This window comes from Dreissena polymorpha, chromosome 4, assembly GCF_020536995.1.
Source record: "Dreissena polymorpha isolate Duluth1 chromosome 4, UMN_Dpol_1.0, whole genome shotgun sequence".
NCBI classification, from domain to species: domain Eukaryota; kingdom Metazoa; phylum Mollusca; class Bivalvia; order Myida; family Dreissenidae; genus Dreissena; species Dreissena polymorpha.
In genome coordinates, this window is record NC_068358.1 from 66,640,796 (window position 1) to 66,667,909 (window position 27,114).

The following is a 27,114-nucleotide window of genomic DNA, read 5'->3' on the forward strand; positions in this document are numbered from 1 at the left end:
ATCTAACTTTGCCTGCCCAGTCCCCTCATGATAGTAAGTAAGTGTACCAAGTTTGAATGCAATAGCATTGATACTTTCTGAAAAAAGTGGACCTAAACGCAAAACTTAACCAAAATTGTCAATTTTCTAAGTATAAAAAGGGCACATAATTCAGTCAAAATGCACGCCAGAGTTATCTAACTTTGCCTGTCCAGTCCCCTCATGATAGTAAGTAAGTGTACCAAGTTTGAATGCAATAGCATTGATACTTTCTGAGAAAAGTGGACCTAAACGCAAAACTTAACCGGACGCCGACGCAGACGCCGACGCCAAGGTGATGACAATAGCTCATAATTTTTTTTCAAAAAATAGATGAGCTAAAAATGTGATTTTTTTTTTAAGTTGAAATGGGGTCAAATTTCAGCCCCAAGTTGGCCCTAAAATGCAAGCACAGGGTCCCTACTTTGTCCACATGTTCCTCTAGTTCCTTGCGCGCGCAGTAAAGCGTGGAGAGGCTGGGCACGCTCTTGGTGCGGACCATGGAGATGAAGTTTGAGGCGAGGGACTGGCTTGGGCTGCTGTCGCTGTCACTGAGGGGCGTGTCAGTGCCACTTTCTAGGTCAACCTCCACGTGGCTCTCTGGGATACGGATGTTGTTCAGCACTATTGTGTCCTCCGCCACCCATTGGGAGCCACCTGTAACCAACCGTTACCAGGTGATCATAAGACTGTATTTGTTTTTTACACTTTTAACATTTTATCAATTGTAAGTAACAAGAAATATGGAAAGACCACAAAACCAGGTATCAACTTTTTACACATACATAAAAATCCTTTGTAACAATTCACTGATCATGTGCTGAGAAATGGTATACTGACAATATGGGCCTTGCTCTGGACACAAGAGGCCCATGGGGGCCTGAATTGCTCTACTGCTATAAACACTGTGCAAGTTTGGAAAGAATAAGATGGAAACTGTGTACTTAATCGCGCAAACAAGGAGAATTTTCTCAAATTCAAGGGGAGATTATTGTGTACTTATTTCTCTGATACTGCTCATATTTAATAGGGTTCACGTCCCTCATTGATATAAAGAAACTGTGCAAATTTGGAAATAATTGGATGAAAACTGTGGAATTAATTGCGTAAACAAGCGGGATTTCAAATTTTTCTCATATTCAAGGGAAAGTCATTCTGGACTTATTGCTTCGATATTGCTCTTTTAAAAAAGGGATTGAGTCCTCATTGATACAAAGACACTGTGCAAGTTTGCCAAGAATTGGACTTAATCACATAAAAAAACTGAATTTTCATTTTTTTCTCAAATTCAAGGAGAGATAATTCTGGACTTAAAACTCCGATATTGCTCATTTTCAATAGGGTTTGACTCATCATTCAGATAAAGACACTGTGCAGGTTGGGAAATAATTGGATGAAAACTGTGGACTTTATTTTGTAAACAAGCCTTATTTCACAATTTTATCAAATTCAAGGGGAAATAATTCTGGACTGTTTACTCTGATGTAACCGATTTTCAATAGGGTTCGAGTCCTCGTTAATATAAAGACACTGAACAAGTTTGAAAAGAATCGGATGAAAACTGTGGACTTTATCGCGTAAACAAGAAAAAGTCTAACGCACGCACGCACGGACGGATGACGGAAACCTTCAGCCAGTAGAGCTAAAAAGGGGCTTAATGCATGTGGGTACATTGTTGTCCCAAATTTGCCTCTGCAGCCCATATGTCATGCTTATCAGGGACGACACTTTCCACCTTTACTGGTTTTTCACTCAGAAGAGACTTCCTTGAATACAAAAAACAAGAAACCGTTTGAGACAGGTGATGCTCCCCAAAGTTTTTTTTTGTCACAATATTGCGCTATATATTCAGATAAAAGGAAACGTCTTGAGGGCACAGTAGTTGGGGGGACAAGAATATTTTTATATAAAATTTCAAAGGGCCATAACTCTGTGAAAAATCATCTGACCAGAACCCGCTGATATTTGACCAGAACCCATTGATAATATACGCATCTTCTCTTGGTAGTGAAGCTTCCCATAAAGTTTCATTGAATTCTGGTCATTAGTTGCTGAGAAATAGCCGGACAAGAATTGCACTATATTAGAGTTAATGGAAAATTTCAAAGGGCCATAACTCTGTGCATAATCATCCGACCAGAACCCGCTGATAATATGCATATCTCCTCTTGGTAGTGAAGCTTCCCATAAAGTTTCATTGAATTCCGGTCATTAATTGCTGAGAAATAGCCTGGACAAAAATTGTGCATGGACTGACGGACACACGGACGGACAGACAAAGCGATGACTATATGCTCATCCCAAATTTTTTTGGGGGAGCATAAAAATCAGCCGTCTGTATTTTTCTGTGTGTGCATTGAGCTTGCAGAGCTTTATTTACACTTGTCATGTTTACAAGATTGCCTGTCGAAAGATTCTAGATGTTTGTTTTAATTGGTTATAAACAATGCGTTCTAAATACAAAACGTATTGTGCAACCAAGCCATGATTTATATATTGCTTATACAAAATGTGTTTTGAATACCTGTTCTATATTTACGGCACTATTTTGACCTCGCATAATCACCAAAACATGTGTTAAATTTGAAGCACATATCTGAAAAATTTACAGATATATGAACTTATTGCATGCAAACCTTTACCTACATTTAATCTTGCATGCAGTAAATGGAATATAGAGAATATTATGTGAGTTTGGGATGAAGATCAAGTTTATCATGCGAGGCTTAGAACCATGGTTGCGCAAGGCTTGCTATTCATTCTATTATTTACTCCTCTATTCCATTAATGAATATCAAATATCGCAAATAAGCCATCATAGTGTGGGGTCTGATGTTTGGTTAACACATCAGGAGTGGGAAATACTCAACCCGTCATACCGGATTCACCAAATATCTTCACTTTAAGAAGATTTAGCAAAGAACTATTCATCAAATTGGTGTGAAAGCACTGCTTTACCTGTTGATTCACATTCATAAATGACAACACGGAGGTTGAAAAAGCGACTGTCAGGGGTAGTCCCGTGGGGTTTCCCTCCAAATCTGTAAGCCACTGCCACACGACCAGTATATGCACAGCTGACTGTAAGTGGCTTGCCTGGAATATACATACATTATACTGATTATAGCTATTAACAAGTACATCTAACAATTCTAATCCAGACACATTAATTTCATGTTCAATCAATACATTCACTATTAAAGCTTGTAATGAAATGGAAATTGTTGAGGCAAAGATGTAGCTTTAACAAGAGGGCCATGGTTGCCCTTGAGCGCTTATCTGAGTTCACAGAGCCTACAAACAATATGATAGACCAAAACGAACAAGAAATGTGTCAATATGGCAGGGCTACCCTCACATTCAACTTTTGTCTCAAAGCTCCATATATGTCTAAACAAGCTGTTTATAGCGAAATTGATTTTGACCTAAGTGACCTTTACCGTTGGGATAATGAGAGTTGATACTTTCCACAGTGTCCTCATGGTAGATATCAAAGGTAAGTTGTGTTTAATTGAATGATGTTTGTAAAAAGTCACAAACACTTCAAGATATAACAAGGGCTGTTTGTAAAACATGCATGCCCCCCATATGGGCTGTCAGTTGTAGTGGCAGCCATTGTGTGAATACGTTTTTTGTCACTGTGAACTTGACCTTTGACCTAGTGACCTGAAAATCAATAGGGTTTGACCTAGTGACCTGAAAAACATGTACATATGTAAGTTTAATTATCCTAGTCGTAAGCGTTTTTGAGTTAGCATCTGGAAACCATTTTACTGGTTCGAGTCACTGTGACCTTGACCTTTGACCTAGTGACCTGAAAATCAATAGGGGTCATCAGCGAGTCATGATCAATGTACCTATGAAGTTTCATGATCCTACGCGTAAGCATTCTTGAGTTATCATCCGGAAACCATTTTACTGTGTCGAGTAACCATGACCTTGACCTTTGACCTGAAAATTAAAAGGGGTCATCTGCAAGTCATTATCAATGTACCTATGAATTTTCATGATCCTAGGCCTCATTATTCTTGAGTAAGCATCAGGAAACCATTTTACTGTTACGAGTCACTGTGACCTTGACCTTTGACCTAGTGACCTGAGAATGAATAGGGGTCACCTGCCAGTCATGATCAATGTTCCTATGAAGTTTGATGATCCTAGGCGTAAGCGTTCTTGAGTTATCATCCGGAAACCATTTTTCTGTGTCGAGTCACCGTGATCTTGACCTTTGACCTAGTGACCTAAAAATCAATAGGGGTCATCTGCGAATCATGATCAATGTACCTATGAAGTTTCATAATCCTAGGGGTAAGCGTTCTTGAGTTATCATCCGGAAACCATTCGGTGGACGGACCGACGAACCAACAGACCGACCGACATGTGCAAAACAATATACCCCCTCTTCTTAGAAGGGGGGCATAATAATGCAAAAGATATTGCAAAACATTCACCAAGGTTAAAGTTTTGGAACAAACACAATTAATGAATCACTGTCAGGGCTCGCGCTGTCGTTCGCCACTTGAGCCATTTGCGAAAATATTGAGAATTTGGCTCAAGAAAAATCCGATTTGCGAAAATGCTAAAATCTCGTAAAATTTCATTGAAAACAGCCGCCATTTTAACCCGAAACTGGTTTTCTATATTTTTCTCTTTGTTTCAATGAAAGTATTCGCAATTTGAACAGTGAACGAAAACCGGTCTGCACCTGTATCAAGACATCGCTTGACCTTATTGTTATTGAAGTGCACATGGTAGCTGGCCAATCAAAACTGAGCTGGCTTACACATGAAATGACGTTGTTGAATGAAACGTAAAAATGGGTGGAGCTATGAATACACAGTTAATATTGTCGTCTGCAAACAAAATAGCGGATGGTCGCAAATGTCGTATTATAAGATTAAAAATGAAAATAAGCGTGACAATAAATTGAAAATCGGTATGCAAATTAAAGAGTGATAATTAAATAATTAGTTCTATGTCGTTGATGTTACAACTTTCTGCCGATTTTCGATTGAAATGAAATTAATTTGATCGTTTTACTCACACACTGTGATAACTATCAGCGGCGTATTTTAATCAAAGGAAAACGTGAAAAACAAGCACGGTTTAATTGCAATTAAAATTTAATTAAAGTTACGAATTTGTAACGCAAAGGAAGACTAATTCATGTCGTCTACTATATAAATGGAAGTAACCACTTTGTCCGTACAGTCGCTAACATGACTTCTTTAACCATAAAGCGTCCTTTGAACGAAAATGAGTCTGAACAAACAAACAAAATAATTAAAACACAAAAACTAGAGCATTTCAAGAGTCATGGAAAGTTGATAATAATTGGCTTCGCTTTGAGAATGAATCAAAATCAATGTACTGTGACCTATGCATTAAGTTGCAGAATTCCAACACGTTCACTGTAGGTTGCAATATCCTGAAAAAAGACTCGGTGACGAAACATGCGAAGTCTAAAGGTAAGATTTTGAAGATGAGAGGAATTTTAATTTGAAATTACTTTGAAATGCTATAGTCTAACTATATGTAAATATGCATATTGACTATGTTTTTTCTTCACACTCATGCCGTCGATGCCAGCAAGCAGTAAAGCAGCAAAGCAATGTATTTTGTGAATGAAATGTATGCTTGTATTTTACATGCCATTCATCATGTTGTTAAAAATGCGCTGTATTAAAATATCTCTATTACTATGAAAATTGTGATGTAATGTATATTATAATATGTGACATGTGCTTGTTGTCATTAAAAGAAATATGAAAAATCTATAGTATATATTGTTATTTGAAACAAACGAAAACTGGTTGGCAATAGGCCCAAAACGCACCACAGACAATCTAGGATCCAAAAAATCTCCGGGGGGGGGGGGGGGGGGGGGGGGGGGGGGGGGGCCCTGACTGTGACCTTGACCTTTGACCTAGTGCCCTGAAAATCAATAGGGGTCATCTGCCAGTCATGATCAATGTACCTAACTTTCATGATCCTAGGCTTAAGCATTCTTGAGTTTTCTTCCGGAAACCATTTCACTATTTCAAGTCACTGTGACCTTCACCTTTGACCTAGTGACCTGAAAATCAATAGGGGTTATCTGCCAATCATGATCATTGTACCTATGAAGTTTCAAGATCCTAGGCCTAAGCGTTCTTGAGTTATCATCCGGCAACTATTTTACTATTTTGAGTCACTGTGACCCTGACCTTTGACCTAGTGACCTGAAAATCAATAGGGGTCATCTGCCAGTAATGATCAATGTACCTATGAAGATGGTGGACGGACCGACAGACATTAAAAGTTATCAAACTTTAACCAAGGTTAAAGTTTTTTTAAGTTTTGGGACCGGAAACCAATTTGCTAATTCGAGTAACTGTGACATTGACCTTTGACCTAGTGACCTGAAAATCAATAGGGGTCATCTGCCAATCATTATCAATGTACCAATGAAGTTTCATGATCCTAGGCGTAAGCATTCTTGAGTTATCATCCGGAAACCATTTTACTATTTCCAGTCACTGTAACCTTGACCTTCGACCTAGTGACCTGAAAATCAATAGGGGTGATCTGCCAGTCATGATCAATGTACCTATGAAGATAAGTGGACGGACCGACAGACATAAAAAGTTATCAAACTTTAACCAAGGTTAAAGTTTTGGGACTGGAAACCATTTTACTTTTTAGAGTCATTGTGACCTTGACCTTTGACCTAGTGACCTGAAAGTCAATAGGGGTCATCTGCCATTCATTATCAATGTACCTATGAAGTTTCATGATCCTAGGCGTACATTCTTGAGTTATCATCCGAAAACAATTGTACTATTTCGAGTCACTATGACCTTGACCTTTGACCTAGTGACCTGAAAATCAATTGGAGTCATCTGCCAGTCATTATCAATGTACCAATGAAGTTTCATGATCCGAGGCAAAAGGCCAGTCGTGATCAATGTACCTATGAAGTTTAATGATTCTAGGCGTAAGCATTCTTGAGTTATCATCCGGAAACCATTTGACTGTTTCAAGTCACTGTGACCTTGAACTTTGACCTAGTGACCTGAAAATCAAAAAAGGTCATCTACCAGTCATGATCAATGTACCTATGAAGTTTCATGATCCTAGGCATAAGCATTCTTGAGTTATCATCCGGAAACCATTTTACTATTTCAAGTCACTGTGACCTTGACCTTTGACCCAGTGACCTGAAAATCAATAGGGGTCATCTGCCAGTCATGATCAATGTACCTATGAAGTTTCATGATTCTAGGCCTAAGCGTTCTTGAGTTATCATCCGGAAACCATTTTACTATTTTGAGTCACTGTGACCTTGACCTAGTGACCTGAAAATCAATAGGGGTCATCTGCCAATCATGATCAATGTACCTATGAAGATGGTGGACAGACCAACAGACATGAAAAGTAATCAAACTTTAACCAAGGTTAAAGTTCTGGGATCGGAAACCTTTTTACTATTTCGAGTCACTGTGACCTTGACATTTGACCTAGTGATCTGAAAATCAATAGGGGTCATCTGCCAGACATTATCAATGTACCTATGACGTTTCATGATCCTAGGCGTAAGCATTCTTGAGTTATCATCTGGAAACCATATTACTATTTCCCGTCACTGTGACCTTGACCTTTGACCTAGTGACCTGAAAATCAATAGGGGTCATCTGCCAGTCATAATCAATGTACATATGAAGTTTGATGATCCTAGGCGTAAGCATTCTTGAGTTATTATCCTGAAACCATTTTACTATTTCGGGTCACTGTGACCTTTGACCTTGTGACCTCAAAATCAATAGGGGTCATCTGCCAGTCATTATCAATGTACCTATGAAGTTTCATGATCCTTGGCGTAAGCATTCTTGAGTTATCATCCGGATACCATTTCACTATTTCCAGTCACTGAGAAATTGACCTTTGACCTAGTGACCTGAAAATCAAAAGGGGTCATCTGCCAGTCATTTTCAATGAACCTAAGAAGTTACATGATCCTAGGCATAAGGCCAGTCATGATCAATGTACCTATGAAGTTTCATGATCCTAGGCGTAAGCATTCGTGAGTTATCATCTGGAAACCATTTTACTGTTTCGAGTCACTGTGACCTTGACCTTTGACCTAGTGACCTGAAACTCAATAGGGGTCATCTGCCAGTCATGATCAATGTACCTATCAAGTTTCATGATCCTAGGCCTAAGAGGTCTTGAGTTATCATCCGGAAACCATTTTATTATTTTGAGTCACTGTGACCTTGACCTTTGACCTAGTGACCTGAAAATCAATAAGGGTCATCTGCCAGTCATTATCAATGTACCTATTTAGATGGTGGACGGACCGACAGACATAAAAAGTTATCAAACTTTAACCAAGGTTAAATTTTGGGACTGGAAACCATTTTACTATTTTGAGTCACTGTGACCTTGACCTTTGACCTAGTGACCTGAAAATCAATAGGGGTCATCTGCCAGTCATTATCAATGTACCTATGAAGTTTCATGATCCTAGGCGAAAGCATTCTTGAGTTATCATCCGGAAACCATTTACTGTTTCGAGTCACTGTGACCTTAACCTTTGACCTGAAAATCAATAGGGGTCTTCTGCCAGTCATTATCAATGTACCTATGACGTTTCATGATCCTAGGCGTAAGCATTCTTGAGTTATCATCTTGAAACCATTTTACTGTTTTGAGTCACTTTGACCTTAGCCTTTGACCTAGTGACCTGAAAATCAATAGGAGTCATCTGGCAGTTATGATCAATGATCCTATGAAGTTTCATGATCCTAGGCGTAAGCATTCTTGAGTTATCATCCGGAAACCGTTTTACTATTTCGAGTCACTGTGACCTTGACCTTTGACCTAGTGAACTGAAAATCAATAGGGGTCACCTGCCAGTCATGATCAATGTACCTATGAAGTTTCATTATGCTAGGCCTAGGTGTTCTTGAGTTATCATCCGGAAACCATCTGGTGGATGGACCAACCGACAGACTGACATGTGCAAAACAATATACCCCCTCTTCTTCGAAGAAGGACATAATAAAGATTCCCATCAACATTTTCCCACCTGGTATATGAATATCGCTTGACTTTCCCTCGCCGTACATATGTCTCCATGGTACCCACTCGTACTCTGTGTCACGTGACACCTTCATGACAGAGGACAGCCTGCGCTGCATTCTCCGCCCATCCTCCTCCTCCACCCCATACTCAAAGTTGGTTCGACTGAGAGTCGCCAGAGGGTTGAGCTCGATGCCTCCTACTGACATCAGGGGGTGACCGATCGCCTGCACGTTACACTTCCAGAACCTGTCACATATTTGATGTAGCTACATGCTCCAAACAGTTACAGCAATATTAAACAAGAGCACCACCTTGCGGGTGCAGACCGCTCATCTATTTTTCTTTTTAAATGTGTAGGGACCTATCTCAATTTCAATCACAATGGAGGTAGGGGTGGAATGGAGAGGGGTGTATAGTGTAGGGGTGGGGTCATTTATTACATTATCTTCCAAAAATGCAAAAACAATGCCAAAAAAATATTTTTTTTGAGGGGGGGGGGGGGATTCTTGGGTTGGATGGTTGGAGGGTATTCCAAAAATAAAAATAAATATTTGTGTTTTTTAACCATGTTTAAAAAAACAAGAGATGTGTTTGTCAGAAACACAATGCCCCCTATTGCCCCTCTTTGAAAATTTGTAAAAAATTTTACCTTTGACCTTGAAGGATGACCTTGAACTTCCACCACTCAAAATGTGCAGCTTGATGAGAAGGCCACTTTGAAATATTATTTTTTTGACCTTTGACCTTGAAGGGTGACCTTGACCTTGAAGGAACACCTTGACCTTGAACTTCCACCACTCAAAATGTGCAGCTTCATGATAACGCCGCTTTGAAATTATTATTTTTTTTACCTTTGACCTTGAAGGATAACCTTGACCTTGAAGAATGACCTTGACTTTGAACTTCTACCACTCAAAATGTGCAGCTTCATGAGAACGCCTGTTTGAATTGATTTTTATTTTTTTGACCTTTGACCTTGAAGGATGACCTTGACCATGAAGGATGACCTTGACCTTGAACTTCCACCAATTAAAATAAGCAGCTTCATAAGAACGCCGCTTTGAATTTAAAAAAATAATAATTTGACCTTGAAAGATGACCTTGACCTTGAACTTCCACCACTCAAAATGTGCAGCTTCATGAATACGCCGCTTTGATTTTTTAATATTTTGTTTGACCTTTGACCTTGAAGGATGACCTTGACCTTGAACCTACACCACTCAAAATGTGCAGCTTCATGATAACCCCGCTTTGATTTTTTTTGGACCTTTGACCTTGAAGGATGACCTTGACCTTGAAGAATGACCTTGACCTTGAACTTCCACCACTCAAAATGTGCAGCTTCATGATAATGCCGCGTTTAAATTTTTTATTTGTTTTTTGACCTTTGACCTTGAAGGATGACCTTGACCTTCCACTACTCAAAATGTGCAGCTTCATAAGAACGCCGCTTTGAATTTAATCTCATTTTTTTGACCTTGATGGATGACCTTGACCATGAACTTCCACCACTCAAAATGTGCAGCTTCATGAGATTCACATGCATGCCAAATATCAAGTTGCTATCTTCAATATTAATAAAAAAGTTATGGCCAATGTTAAAGTTTTCGGACGGACAGACGCCATATATTTGACATTTGACCTTGAAGCATGACCTTCACCTTCACTTTTCACCACTCAAAATGTGCAGCTCCATGAGATACACATGCATGCCAAATATCAAGTTGCTATCTTCAATATTGAAAAAGTTATGGCCAATGTTAAAGTTTTCGGACAGACAGACACCATAAATTTGACATTTGACCTTGAAGGATGATCTTGACCTTTCACCACTCAAAATGTGCAGCTCCATGATATACACATGCATGCCAAATATCAAGTTGCTATCTTAAAAAGTGAACAAGTTGGGGGGGTATAGTGTGAGGGTGTGGCGGTCATTTATTAGATGATCTTTAATTTTAAAAATTCAACTTGCCAGGTACAGTACCCTCATGATAGCATGAAAGTATTTAAAGTTTAAAAGCAATAGCATTGATACTTTCGAAGTAAAGTGGATCTAAACACAAAATGTAACAATATATTCAAAGTTACTAAGTAAAAAAAGGGCCATATTTCCATAAAAATGACAACAAGAGTTATGCAACTTGTCCTTTACTGTCCCCTTATGATAGTTTGCGAGTGTTCCAAGTATGAAAGCAATATCTATGATTCTTTATGGGTAAAGTGGACCAAAACACAAAACTTAACCAAATTTTCAAGTATAAAGGGCCCATAATTCCGTCAAAATGCCAGTAAGAGTTACATAACTTTGCCTGCACAGTCCCTTTACAATAGTTAGTAAGTGTTGCAAGGATGAACGCAATGGCTTCGATACTTTAGGAAAAAAGTGGACCTAAACACAAAACTTAACCAAATTTTAAATTTTCTTAGTATTAAAAGGGCACATAATTCTGTCAAAATGCCAGTCAGAGTTACATAACTTTGCCTGCACAGTACTCTTACGATAGTAAGTGTTGCAAGTATGAAAGCTGGCTTTGATACTTTAGGAAAAAAGTGGACCTAAACACAAAACTTAACCAAATTTTCAATTTTCTAAGTATAAAAAGGGCACATAATTCCGTCAAAATGCCATTCAGAGTTACATAATTTTGCCTGCACAGTCCCCTTACAATAGTTAGTTAGTGTCGCAAGTATGAAAGCAATGGCTCTTATACTTTAGGAAAAAAGTGGACCTAAACACAAAACTTAACAAAATTTTCAATTTTCTAAGTATAAAAAGGGCACATAATTCTGTCAAAATTCCAGTCAGAATTACATAACTTTGCCTGCACATTCCCCTTATGATAGTTAGTAAGTTTACCAAGTTTGAATGCAATAGCATTGATACTTTATGAGAAAAGTGTACCTAAACGCAAAACTTAACCGGACGCCGACGCCGACACCAAGGTGATGACAATAGCTCATTTTTTTTTTCAAAAAATAGATGAGCTAATAAGCGAAATAAAGTATAACAATTTACAGTTTGATAACAAATACTGCCAAACATCTTTATTGCTTCTTAAAAAGAAATTATGTTAAACTAAATTTCCTAAAATCATTACAGATTCAAGACATATTAACGGCATTTCCAGAAGGCCAATGGCCCATTTGGACACATTTTAGTACATGCAATATGATAAGAACATTGATAGACTTATATACATTATTATAACAAGCACTTATATTATGAGTAAGCGAGGTAACTAAACATCATAAATAATAAATACAAAAATAATATCACTAAATAATTATTAGTATTTATTATACATTTACCTATTATTAATGAGGAGTAGTCATGATACTCATTTTTATCAAAACAGATAAATCAATTAATACATACATTTACTTGTCAGACCTAAATAGGTGAAAACAAGAAATAACACAAGAATACTGACTATACAGAAGATGCTGAGTTATTAAAATCCCACAAGAGATTGTGTATGCTTTAACACAAACTGTGCAATTATCATGCATCAATTGCAGTAACTGTATGGTTTCTAACAACTTTTTTGAAAATGCTTTTGTTAATGTTTGGTACAATTATGCCTCGTGTCAGTGTGAGTCCAAAAAATTGACCCCAAAATCACCCAACTCATAACAGCTAATGCACGAATTAAGTTTAAACACAAAATGATAAACAACATATTAATATAACACAACATACCTTATGGTTCCATCGGAGCATGCCGTGACAAGCAAGTAAGGAGCGAGGCATGCTGGGTAGATGGAGGCGGAGCTTAGGTGACCTGCTGCGACGTTGGCTGAGCGCACCTCCACCCCCTCAGGCAGGGGCAGCGTCTGGCACTTGACCTGGAGGGGATAGAAAGCCAGGGGGCTCAACAATTTTCGCTTTAACAGGAACTTTATTTAGAACATACTTCCTTATAATGAAAAACACCATTAAAGCCAGGGTTCAACACTAAGGCACGTCCAACAGACTTTGTCTAGTAAGATCGGTGGTCGGGCTAGTAAAACTGCGGGCTAGCTTGTCCGACTGGTCGTACATAAAAAATCTATACTGATTCATACTATAACTAACTGCTGAAAAAACCTTTTTTCTTAATGTGTAAAATTACTCTCGTATCCGTTATTTACATCAGAACAAAACTAGGGTATATAAATAAACGCGGAGCATTCACATGATTCATCGCTATTTTTAGACGCAAAGGAGGGCTTCCCAGAAAAATTGCTTTTTTCCATTGGTCAAGTTGTCATGAATTTTCTGCAGTGTCGTAAAACTTTACCGCATGTTTTTACCACTTCTATCGAAAATCGGTATCGTCAATCTAAACATTTTGGCGTAGCAGACAAGAGAATGTAATTTAAAGAATGGCTTTGTTCAAGTTTGGAATTATCAGTTAATAAAGAAGAATCCGACGGTAAAACTGACAGGAAACGTAAATATTAAGAAAAACGAAAATGTCGATTTTATCCAAAATGGAAAATTTAGTTCCCATGGCTTGAACTTGACGAAGAAAAGCAAAAACTGTTAACTCTATGCATCAAAATAACTTACTGGTGTTCCCTGATTATTAACTGATAAATCCTGATTAAACAGTTACATGACACAATTGTGTTCATTTGCTATGTCATTTATGGTCTAGTAGACATCAGATTCGGGCTAGTACATTTTAAGAGAAGCTGGTCCCATGGTCTTGCTGTAAAAAAAGTTAATGTCGAACCCTGAAAGCAAGTGTTTTCCATATTTTGCGTGTGCAGAATGCATTGACTTATCTGGGAAGACTTTAAGCACATGCATTAAGCCCAGTTTTCCCACAGTGGGGCTCATATAATCTTTTACAAGTACAATAACTGTTCAATGTGAAATTATTTTTGGAACAGCATGTATTGGTTGTTCAGTGACAAGGAACTCTACATTTTTGCTTACAATCAAAAAGGGATACTTTTATATGACCTGCACAGGTTGATGGGAGTTAATAAATTGTCAGTATTCTTATATTTCAACAAGATACATGTAAGATAAATATTCTATTTGGGTTCCTTAAACATCTTACAAAGAAATAACATGTCAGTTTAGACGGCAGAATATCTAAACAAGAGCACCGCCTTGCGGCCTTGCGGGTGAAGACCGCTCATCTATTTTCTTTTTAAAGGTGAAGGGACTCTCAATTTCAATCACAAAGGAGGGAGGGGTGGAATGAAGAGGGGTGTATAGTGTGGGGGTGTGGACATTTATTACATTATCTTCCAAAAATGCGGAAAAAAATGCAAAGGGGGAGGGGATTCTTGGGTGCGATGATTGGACGGTATTTAAAAAATAAAATAATAAAAATAAATATTTGTGTTTTTTTTAGCCATTTAAAAAAAAAATAAATTGGGGGGGATGGGGTAGGAGGGGGGGGGGGGGGTATAGTGTGAGGTGGTCATTTGTGAGATGATCTTAAAAGAAAAAAATAAATAAAATAGAGGGGGGGGGGGGGGGGGTAGGGGGGTGGCATGGCACGGGGGATGGTTTGGGTGGAGCCTATTGTGGTAGGTCAGGTAAGAGTAGTTTTTGCAATATTGCAAAAGGTCATGAGAGTAAGTACGTGTACCAAGTTTTAATGCAATAGCATTGATACTTTCTGAGAAAAGTGAACCTAAACGCAAAACTTAACCGGACGCCTACGCCAACGCCGATGCCAAGGTGATGACAATAGCTCATATTTAAAAAAAAAAAAATTAGATGAGCTAACAATGCACAAACGAAATAATTAATAGCATAATGCAACAAGATGTGTTTGTGAAACACTATGTCCCCGTATATGACGTTTGACCTTGAAGGATGACCTTGACCTTGACCCTTTACCACTCAAAATGTGCAGCTCCATGAGATACACATGCATGTCAAATATAAAATTGCTAGCTTCAATATTGCAGAAGTGACATTACATGAGCAATTTTGACCCATATATTTGACCTTGAAGGATGACCTTGACCTTTCACCACTCAAAATGTGCAGCTCCATGAGATACACATGCATGCCAAATATCAAGTTGCTATCTTCAATATTGCAAAAGTACTCATAAAATGAGCGTTTTTGGCCACATTTATTTGACCTCTGACCTTGAAGGATGACCTTGACCTTTCACCACTAAAAATGTGCAGCTCCATGAGATACACATGCATGCCAAATATCAAGTTGCTATCTTGAATATTGAAATATTGCAAAAGTGTACATTAAATGAGCAATTTTGACCCATATATTTGACCTTTGAACTTGAAGGATGACCTTGACCTTTCACCACTCAAAATGTGCAGCTCCATGAGATACATATGCATGCCAAATATCAAGTTGCTATTTTCAATATTGCAAAAGTTATTGCAAATGTTAAAGTTGGCGCAAACCAACAGACCAGCAGACCAACCAACCAACAGACAGGGAAAAAACAATATGTCCCCCACTACTATAGTGGGGGACATAATAACATGAAGACTAGAGGTTGTAACTGTGGTATGTGCTTTATATTTCAATACCATGTACATAAGTCTCCCACAGATAGCAATAACTGCTTGCATGTTATTGTTATGATTGAGAAATTTTTACAGTAGTGATGAAAACCTCTGACTCCACATGTCGTACACTGTAGCAATTTATCATTGCCTCTAAATGTTATGTGGAAAAAGGTAATACATTCAGCCATTTAGATTATCCTGAAAGACAAACTGACAGACAGACAGACAGACACCCTTGTGAGCCTAGTAAAACCACCTCAAGTGTGTGTGTTTTGGGTGGAGGGAGCGGGGGTAAAACTCATCCTAATCTTTTGTTTTAGGAATTTTGTTTCCATTGATGAAATTCACCAAACATCTCTTGATCTTGCTGTCAAATGGTTAGCCAGTTTTTACACAAATTGGGTAAGTATTTTTCAGTTTTTATTTTGCCGTTTTCAAGAGCACCATATTTTGTTGGTTAGCTGGTTTACCAGTATAACTTACATAAATGCACATATGCCAGTAACAAACAACTGCCTTACTTATATCAGAGATAGCATGTGAATTGTCATAAACAAGACTTTACAGCCAAGCCCAACACAAATGGCAAGTCCATGGATTGAACACGCTGTCCTCAGATATGTAGTCCAGAAAACTTCTAACTAAGCTAATAAGCACACCTTGGTGGTGGAAATGAGCAGCTTAGTGGTGACAGCCTTGCTGACGACGTCGGGGGAGTCAGGCCGGGACGGTGGGTTAGACTCCTCCTCCCCTACCAGTGTGTAGTCCATCATGTACTTCTCATCCACACCTGCAGTATTGAAGGGGCTTATACATGTGCAGAAAATGTCGTCCCAGATTAGCCTGTGCAGTTCTCACACGCTAATCAGGGATGACACATTTTGCTTTCATGGTATTTTAGATTCAAAGGAAGCCCATTATGTACAACTCATCCACACTTACAAGGCCAACATGCCCCATGAAATCAGGGGCCATGTTCACAATGCTTCTAAAGAATTTCTCAATAATCCTCACTCAGGAAAAACTGGGTTTAATGCAACATGTAGAGTGTTGTCCCAGATAAGCCTAAGCAGTGTGCACAGGCTAATCAGGGACGGCACTTTCAGCTTTAATGGTAATTTTTTGGTACATTTATGGTCAGTCTCTTCCAAGCCAAAATCCACTATCAAACGCAGGCAGAAAGTGTCTTCCTTCCCAAATTAGCCTTTTTGGACCTCACAGGCTACACTGGGATGACAATTTACGCACATGCATTAAGACCAGTTTTCCCAGAGCGCGACTAAAAGAGTATCAATCAAGATCAAGTTGACAATATGTTATGAGATTCATAACCATGCCCACGCTTGTCTTTTATAAACATCTTACAATACACAATGGATTACACAATACAGCTCTGTCAATCTATTAGGTAACTTAAAGCTTTCTGAAAAGCTAAACTCATTTCTAAGCTAAATCGTGTGATAAGGCTGATTGTGAATATATTTCAAAAGAAGCTAAAAGTTTGTTGTTCATTTTTATTTAAATCATATCATGGACTGTTAATGTATGTTGATTTGTTTTGGTATAAATTACTTCAGTAGTGGACATATCAAGTTCTACAGTTGTTGATAAAATTTTCACTTTTAGGTGTATTTTAATAAAGTTAAGCACAAATTTCAATGTTAGGTTATCATCAGAAATGTACAACATACCATTTAAAATAAAGGCCATGTGTTTAAATTCAGTTTACATCATACCATCAGACTGTGCATTATCCACAGTAGAGGAGGCCATGGTAATCCTCCACATGTGAATGGTGGAGCTGTGATCAGAGTTCTTCCCAAGAAGGATGAGGAAGAAGTTCTCCTCAAAAGATCCTATGTTACGGAGGTCCACTATCGGGTCTTTCTTGCCTCCCTTCACGCTGCTCTTGCCTGTGACTAGGGGCTCTTGGAACACGTGTAGCAGCTGGTTCTCAACCCACAACTGGGGAGGAAACATACACACTATTACTGCAAAATCTTTTATATTTGTAAACATGAAATTTTGTGCTTTTCAAACATGACTTTTTGGCAGACAAATTGGTTAATGTCTGATTTGTTAGAATTTATTTCTAGGAATTTTAAGAAGTCATTTTAGGATGTCTTTGTGCTAAATTTGTGGATTGTTCAACTGACAAAATCTACAAATATTAATCACCAACAAATAATAATGATAATACGGAATCTGACTTTCTACAAGGTTTCTTTCTAACCATATAAGAAAAAATTCCAAGCTCCCTGGTGGCCGTGTATTTCAATTAATAGCCATCATTTATAAACCTGGCTCAGATGAGATATTAATTGTTTACAAATGTTCTAAGCAGCTTTCATGATGATAGGGCAACAAAGTGACCTCTATAGAGTGTTCAGAAGGTTTCACTCTAACCTTTAACCTATAAAGCATATAAATAAAAATTGCCCCACCACCAGTCGGCCATGTTTTTAAATGGACTGGAACCAATTTCAATCTCAGTCAAGATATGACAAATGTTATGAGCAAGTTTAAACAATATTTGGCAAACGTATTGACTTCAAAAGTGTTGCACAAGCTTTTTCCTTAAATTTACCCAGTGGTCTAGTTTTTGACCCCACATGATCCAGTTTTGAACTCAGCATACATTTAGTTGAGCTCAGGTGAGCTAACCATACGATTTTACTAGGAACTAATAAGTGTACCTGGTTATCCTCAGTGAAAGCCTCGAGCTCTATGATACACCCAGGTCTGGCAGAGGACTGCACACTGACGATGTTGAAGAGCTCAGTGGGAGGCTCCTGTCCCTCATAACTGTACCCAGAACTGGTCTGACTGCTGAAACTCATCTGCTGGGCCTGTGCAAAAACAGCTTTCAGAGTTATTTGTTTGTTTGTTTCATGGATCTTTCTATGGATGTTAAATTATTTCAGTCATAAATTGTCCTCAACTAACTTGTGCAAAGGCTTTTTTGCTTTTATAGCAACTTCTGTGTGAAAGAAATCTCTTGGTTAAGTAAATCAACTCTTGAAGTAATGGTAGACTGCATAGGCTTTTTCAGGGATACACCGGATGCGGTTGAATTGAACCTCACCCAAATGAGAAACACAAGTTTTACTAAGGTAATTTTTAGAAATGAAAGCAGACAAGGCTGTTGAAAGATTGGGGCTTGGTTATTCCCCGGCCACCCATGATTGATCCAAATGTAAGATCTTACCTGTTTCCTGGTATTCATCTCTATAAGGAGAGAGCGTCCATCTATCACCGCCTGGTACAACCGTAGACAACCTCCTTCGGACGCCACAAATAGAGCACTGGGCGAGTTACTGTACGGACCCAATATTGTACTGGAAATAAATAGAATTGGTATATTGTTTACTTTTTCCCACACCAAAGCAAAGTAAAAATGGCTATGTGCAACAAGCATAAAACCAGAACAGCCTGCCAGTAACTCACAGTCTGTTCAGGTTTTATTTCCTTTTGCAGCTTGAAAATGAAGCCACAAAAAACATCAAAATAGGAAGAGTCTGAAATTGAATTTGACTTTATATGTAAGTACAAAAGCATCAAAGAGCATATCTGAGGGGTCAAGGTTTAAATTAACATCTAGTAAAAAAAAAAAAAAAAAGCTGTTCTTTTTAGATTGCTAACAAGGCAGCAGAAACAATTCAAGATAAGCTGTAAGTTAAGTTTAACGCACCTAGGCAATAACGTAGGAACCCATGCCACGTTACTGAAGGCTGACAGTTTTGTAGAGTTGATCTTTGCCAGCTCTAAGATGCCACCCGACTTTGACAACGGTCCGACCGGATCCACGCGCCACAGAATAAGCTCGCTGCAGTAAATGAAGCCAGTATCGCTGCTGTTGTTTTCAGGCACTGACTCCAGATGTCCAGCCCTCTGTGTCTGTCTATTAGTTTGTAGCCGAGACGTGGTTATAAGCAGTGGCAATGCAGGGTGACAAATGGCTGTGTTCGTTCGGAACCTGTGACCACAAGACCTGGAAACATGCGCCACACTGACCACAGTCTTAAACTTTGAATCCTCTTGAAAACTGATCTGCCACTGGTTCAGGGAACCGTTGGTATGCTTGGAGATCATAAGCACATTTGGTATCAGCATATTGTCATTCTGACCCGGGGAGGACTTCCCTGTGGCAGCAGACGACTGTTTGGTGCGGGTCTCTGACCGGCCCTCGTTCTCGCTGAGTTTCATGGCAGACTTGATGTCCATCTTGCTGTAGTTGCAGTACATCAAGGGAACACTCTCCATAGACCGGGCATCCGGTATTGGGAACGCGTGAGGCAGGCGGGAGGAGAAACTGACCTGCGCCTGTCGGAATGTATAGGGAGTGAACTCGTCCAGCCAGTCCACATGCCTGCATAGGGGGAAAAGCAATTAACGAGGAAATTGTTGGACAATAAGTAGAAATAGAAGAGGAAATTGTACAACAGGGAGAAGTAATAATTGGGAAAATTGCATGACAGGGAGTAGCAATAGTAGAGGATATTGTCTGACAGGGAGTAGCAATAGTAGAGGATATTGCATGACAGGAGTAGCAATCCTGGAGTACAGGAGTAGCAATCGCAGAGGAAATTGTATGACAGGGAGCAAATAGAGTAGAGAAATTGTCTGACAGGGTGTAGCAATGGTAGAGGAAATTGTCTGATAAGAAGTAGAGGATATTCATGCTTCAAGGAAATTGTTTGAGTAGGAGTAGCAATGGTGGAGTAGCAATAGTAGAGAAAATTGTTTGACAGGGAGTAGCAATAGAAGAGGAAATTGTACAACAGGGAGTAGTAATAATTGGGAAAATTGCATGACAGGGAGTAGCAATAGTAGAAGATATTGTTTTACAGGGAGTAGCAAAAGAAGAGGATATTTTTTGACAGGGAGTAGCAATAGTAAAGGATATTGCATGACAGGAGTAGCAATCGCAGAGGAAATTGTATGACAGGGAGCAATTATAGTAGAGAAATTGTCTGACAGGGTGTAACAATGGTAGAGGAAATTGTCTGATAAGGAGTAGAGGAAATTCATGCTTCCCCACCAAGATTTGACTGTCTCCGAGCATAGCTCAATATCAAATCCCTGCTGTTATAACCAACAAAGTTATGATAGCCCAGCCACATGGTACAATAATTTTCTGGTTGTTATTTTTACTTTTGTTAATTTAGGCAATTGATTTATTTATTGTGAACCTAAACTTAAACAACTTTTTTTAAATATAAAAGAAAATGATACTTCTTTTCATAATATAATACTTAAACTAAACAAGAGCTGTCACCATAGGATGACTTATGCCCCCTATAAACGCTTGGTAGAAGTTATGAGCTTTTTTCAAAACCTAAACGCAGATTTCGAAACCTAAACGCTGACCCTAAGTTCAAGGTCAAGGTCACAGGGGTCAAAATTTGTGTGCGTATGGAAAGGCCTTGTCCATATACACATGCATGCGATATATGAAACTGCTATCTGAAGCGACATAGAAGTTATGAGCATTTTTTGAAATCTAAACGCAAAATGTGACGGACAGACAGACGGACTATATATCACTATATGCCCTCCTTTGAGAAATAGCCGGGACAAGAATTGCACTAAATGTACAGTTAATGGAAAATTTCAAAAGCCCATAACTCTGTGAAAAATCATCCGACCAGAACCTGCTGATAATATGCACATCTCCTCTTGGTAGTGAAGCTTTCCATAGAGTTTCATTGAATTCCGGTCATTAGTTGCTGAGAAATAGCCCGGACAAGAATTGCACTATATGTACAGCTAATGGAAAATTTCAAAGGGCCATAACTCTGTGAAAAATCATCCGACCAGAACCCGCTGATAATATGCACATCTCCTCTTGGTAGTGAAGCTTCCCATAAAGTTTCATTGAATTCCGGTCATTAGTTGATGAGAAATAGCCAAGACAAAAATTGTGCACGGAAGGACACACGCACGGACACATGGACGGACAGGCGGACAGACGAAGCGGCGACTATATGCTCCCCCCCAATTTTTTTGGGGGAGCATAAAATTTGTATGAAAGTTAGTAGCAATAGAAGACAAATTTGTCTGACAGGAAGAAGCAATAGTTGATGAAATTGTATGACAGGGAGTAGAAATAGTAGAGGAAATTGTATAACAGGGAGTGGTACTGTTTGACAGGATGTAGCAATAACAGAGAAGATTGAATGACAGGGATTAGCAAATTAACAGGAAATTGTCTGACCAGCTTTCATGGTGTTACTTCATACAATGCTTTAATTATTTGATTTTATGATAATTTCATTGTCTTATTCCATTGATCAAGGTTCAATAATAATAGGTAAAAGACCATTATTTCTTCAGTGTGATCATCTGATGACCAATTTTTATTAAAAGTATGTACTGTCTTCTTGTATTTACTGTAAATGCACTGTTTATAGCAATATATCCATGGTGTACTCCTACTTACCAGACTAGGAAGCTACCGTCTATTGGGTGAACACAAAACAGCATGTCTGCATTCTGGTGCCAGTCCTTCAATAAGCCCTCTATACGCCGGTCAATGGCATCCAGAGACGTGCCCTATAAGAAACCACATACCAGTATTCAAAAATTAGCCTCATTCTGGGTACACTGGGCTAAATGTATGTGGGAAAGAGGTCGTCCCAGATTAGCCTGTATAGTCCCCACAGGCTGATCAGGGACTACTATTTCTGCCTTCACTGGATTTTCAGAAGAGACATCCTGTTAACAAAACATTTCATAAAAGAAGAAAGTTTCATGCCAGATACGCATGTATGGACTGCACAAGTTAATTTTGGGCAACACTTTATGTACATGTATTAAGCCAAGATTTCCCTGGACCCTGTTCTCTTCATCATGAACTAGTTCTAAAGTTCATAGATACAAACTGTTGAAACAGACATTTTATGATTTATTCATATTCTTTAACAGTTTGAGCTAAAATAACGACACAAAAATATCAACATATATGTTCTAAATTCCAAAAAGTTCACCTGTGTTGCATTAAATTCTGTATACACATTGAAAACCGTGCAAACAGTCACTTGAAAAAAAAAAAAACCCACAAAAACATATAAACAAGGCGGAAAATATGTCTTCCATAAATTTCAATATTTGCTTAGATTGTGACTGCAGGTCAGTTTAGCTTGATTGGTAATTGTCTCTTCAAGTACTACTAAAAGGTACCTGGCGTACGTAAAATATAATAAAACATGAGCCAAAATAAACAAACTTGCAAAACTTTATAGACCTTTTATTTAAACATGTAACAATTGTGCTAAACTGTAGTCTACAATACACTTGAACTTACAATGGATTCTGGGGAATTGCCTTCTAAAGGGTCAGACACATAACTGTTGGTACTGTTGCTATCATAACCATGATCATTTTTCAATTTCGTCTTGCCGTTGCGCAATGCGCTGGTTGCTTTCTTTTGATGACCTGAAACAAAATAAATCTTAATCATTAAGACATCACAATAATACATTATACACCAGGACTTTGATTTAAAACTGTTGACTTAATCTCCATGAGTCTTTTTTCCATCAGAAAAATTACTAATTAATATGAACGGCAACATTCTAGCACTTAACTCTGCTAGTAAAGATCTTTTTATGATCTTGGTTGGAATGAAGACAATTTCTTAAGGAATTCTCAAATTATAATTATTCTGTATCTGAAATAACATTTTAATGTAAAACAACGAAAACTCATAGCCTTAGACTTCGTGAATACAAAGTAATGGACCAGCGGATTGTACTCACTGGGCGATCGAATAAGCATGAGTGTTTTTTTCATGAAAGGCATCTTATTGGTATGTTGCATTACAAAGCAACCATACGGCTCCTTACTAATTGCCCGCTACTTACTGTGATTGTCCATGTGGAACTGCCCACTACTAACTGTGATTGTTATTGTGGAACTGCCCACTACTTATTGTGATCATCCATGTGGAACTGCCCACTAATTACTATGATCGTCCATGTGGAACTGCCCCCTTACTAACTGTGTTCGTCCATGTGGAACTGCCCGCTACTTACTGTGATCGTCCATGTGGAATTGCCCCCCCTTCTTACTGTGACCGTCCATGTGGAACTGCCAGCTACTTACTGTGATCGTCCATGTGGAATTGCCCCCCTTCTTACTGTGACCGTCCATGTGGAACTGCCCACTACTTACTGTGATCATCCATGTGGAACTGCCCTTTTCTTACTGTGTTCGTCCATGTGGAATTGCCCCCCCCCCTACTTACTGTTATTGTCCATGTGGAACTGCCCACTACTTATTGTGATTGCCCATGTGGAACTGCCCACTACTTACTGTGATCATCCATGTGGAACTGCTCGCTATCGGAGTCAGACTGGTACAAGGTCTGGTGGGTGGAGAAGTCTGTGCTGCTGGGGTGTTCTGAATCATGGTCTTCGAATCCTGCCCTTCTGTGCATCTCCTGTCATATATGGGACACAAAGAACACATCAACATCATAGACACATACGGAAACTCTACAAACACTGTAAAACAAGACAATTATGAGAGCCATAATGGCCCTGAAACAATCAACTGAGTTCGAGAAAAGAAAAGACGCAAAACTTAGCGACCTAGTTTTTTTACACTGGTGACCCAGATTAACCTAGGTATAATCCAGATAATTATGCAAACCAAGTGTTATCAAGATTAGCATAGAGGTGGCAAAGTTTTTCTAAGATTGGACCTGGTCACCTAGTTTTTTTTACCATGTGGCCCAGATTCAAACTCCACCTAGATATTATTAAGATGAACATTCTGTCCAAGTTTTGTGAAGATTAGTTATACATATGGCCTCTAAAATTATAACAAGTTTTTGTGTGAAGATTTGACCTGATGACCTAGGTTTTTTTACGCATGTGACAAAGATTTGAAATTGGTCTTTATATTGTCAAGAAAAACATTCTGAGCAAGTTTCAGCAAATAAAATGAAAAAGGTGGCCACTGGTGTGATAACGAAGAATGATCATATACTACACACAAAGAATTGATGCACTACAGACACATGGTCCATACTACACACAAAGAATTAATGCACTACAGACACATGGTGATCATAACTGCTTGATGCCATACTACACACAAAGAATTGATGCACTACAGACACATGGTGATCATAACTGCTTGATGCCATACTACACACAAAGAATTGATGTACTACAGACACATGGTGATCATAACTGCTTGATGCCATACTACACACAAAGAATTGATGCACTACAGACACATGGTGATCATAACTGCTTGATGCCATACTACACACAAAGAATTGATGCACTACAGACACATGGTGATCATAACTGCTTGATGCCATACTACACACAAAGAATTGATGCACTACAGACACATGGTGATCATATCTGCTTGATGCCATACTACACACAAAGAATTGATGCACTACAGACACATGGTGATCATAACTGCTTGATGCCATACTACACACAAAGAATTGATGTACTACAGACACATGGTGATCTTAACTGCTTGATGCCATACTACACACAAAGAATTGATGCACTACAGACACATGGTGATCATATCTGCTTGATGCCATACTACACACAAAGAATTGATGCACTACAGACACATGGTGATCATAACTGCTTGATGCCATACTACACACAAAGAATTGATGCACTACAGACACATGGTGATCATAACTGCTTGATGCCATACTACACACAAAGAATTGATGCACTACAGACACATGGTGATCATAACTGCTTGATGCCATACTACACACAAAGAATTGATGCACTACAGACACATGGTGATCATATCTGCTTGATGCCATACTACACACAAAGAATTGATGCACTACAGACACATGGTGATCATAACTGCTTGATGCCATACTACACACAAAGAATTGATGTACTACAGACACATGGTGATCTTAACTGCTTGATGCCATACTACACACAAAGAATTGATGCACTACAGACACATGGTGATCATAACTGCATGCTTATATGAGCTTAGAGCTCTCAAAAATGCAATAAGACCTTCTTTTGTTTTCAAATAATAACAAAATCAGTTTAAAAAAAAAGAACATCAATTTGTAAACAACATCAACAAAAACCACATGTTTTCAACAAGACTGATTTTAAGCATTTAATTCCTTATCCTGATGTAAGAATATAATAAAATGTCCCTTCTAAGTTTGTTTTTTTAATTCTAAAACTATTTAAGTAAAAGTAATCTGAGAGAGAGAGTAAAGGCAGCCAATAACCCTTAATTTGTATAATAAATTTCATGATAACATCTAGCATACTTTTTGAGATATTTCTGTTTGTGAGGATGGACAGACAGATGGAGGACCAAAGGGTCTGACAGACAAACAAAGGGCAAAGCTATGCACCAACAAGTACACCAAGTGTTATTTACAAATCTAATTCACTTCTTTGATTCATTACTTTATTAAGGTTTGTTGAATTTTTAGCTTAAGTCACCTGTTTTCCTCTAGTAAAACATAAAAAGGGATCCCCATGTTGCAGTTACAGGATTCACATATGGTGACAAATGAACAGAGAGATAGCAAACCTGTAGTCACCTCTTTTGTACCAAATGTATGGACTTATTAAGATGGTCAAAATTGAACATTAGCCATTTCCCACTTAGATACGTATTTTGACGCATTTGCAGTCACATAAAAAGATAAATTTACTTAAATACCTTTCTTAAGTTTTAAAGGCTCCATTTCCAAGCCTTACATACTGATGAAAAGCAAACAGAATAAAACTTGAACAGACTGCGAGTTACTCTCAGGCTGTTTTGGTTTTATGCTGGTTGAAAAAGCCATTTTTCACTTTGCTTCTTATGGCGGAAAGGGTTAAACAAACCTGCAGTATTTTTTCAGACTCCATGGTGAACTGGAGTTCTTTATTGTTGAGCCAATGCAGCTGGAATGTGTGTTCCCCACCTGCCTTGCGTCCCAGAGTGGGGGCTAATGGAATGTCTGCAAAATAGTAGGGAACATAAGCAAAACTATGGCTATGACCTAGAAATATTTGTTTTGTTTGAAAAGTTTTAATGAAAGCATTAGCTAAAGAACATAAACAAAACCTCAAACAAATTCCTGACACAGACAATTATGAAAAGCATGTCAATTTCAATAGCTAACATACCAAAAAAGCAAAGATTTAAACATCTTCATTAGGAAATCAGATAATAATAAGTTGTGACTTTAAATTAAGTTGTATACATTGCACAAGTCACAGATGTCAGGTCAAGGCCATGTATTACAGATTACTTAAATCAAGAATCAATGCAAACCTGTCTCTGGATTAATGCTGGCTGCTAGATGGAAGTGGATGGAAGGGACCAGACCGTTCTGATGGACACAGAACTTGTGGAAGTCATGGGAACTGCTGATGCTACTCAGACTGGGCATGCTCATAACGGTCTCTGGCCCGAACTTGGAATGCTTCTTGCGCTTGTGGATGGCATGCCTGTCATTAGGCAAACATACACTGACTTTATGGTTCACCGACAAAGAGGCAAACATACACTGAA

The 27,114-nt window shown here is 38.5% G+C and overlaps 1 protein-coding gene across 9 annotated transcripts in view; it reads right to left on the reverse strand.

Moving 5' to 3' along the window:
* The window catches only part of LOC127879098 (dmX-like protein 2), a 163,999-nt gene that overhangs the window by 106,352 nt on the left and 30,533 nt on the right, over positions 1-27,114 (reverse strand). For 8 of the 9 annotated variants that reach the window (XM_052425729.1, XM_052425727.1, XM_052425724.1 and 5 more), the window contains 14 exons: positions 26,875-27,050; positions 26,442-26,557; positions 23,896-24,022; positions 22,886-23,016; positions 22,022-22,134; positions 19,271-19,948; positions 18,788-18,917; positions 18,276-18,428; positions 17,316-17,544; positions 16,239-16,369; positions 12,788-12,933; positions 9,089-9,330; positions 2,977-3,114; positions 443-675 (listed from right to left, as the gene is read on the reverse strand). In XM_052425729.1, the coding sequence (XP_052281689.1) occupies positions 443-675; positions 2,977-3,114; positions 9,089-9,330; positions 12,788-12,933; positions 16,239-16,369; positions 17,316-17,544; positions 18,276-18,428; positions 18,788-18,917; positions 19,271-19,948; positions 22,022-22,134; positions 22,886-23,016; positions 23,896-24,022; positions 26,442-26,557; positions 26,875-27,050 (2,743 nt within the window). Of the gene's footprint in view, positions 1-442; positions 676-2,976; positions 3,115-9,088; positions 9,331-12,787; positions 12,934-16,238; positions 16,370-17,315; positions 17,545-18,275; positions 18,429-18,787; positions 18,918-19,270; positions 19,949-22,021; positions 22,135-22,885; positions 23,017-23,754; positions 23,772-23,895; positions 24,023-26,441; positions 26,558-26,874; positions 27,051-27,114 lie in introns of those variants that run through there. The other variant, XM_052425728.1, reaches the window with a different exon arrangement.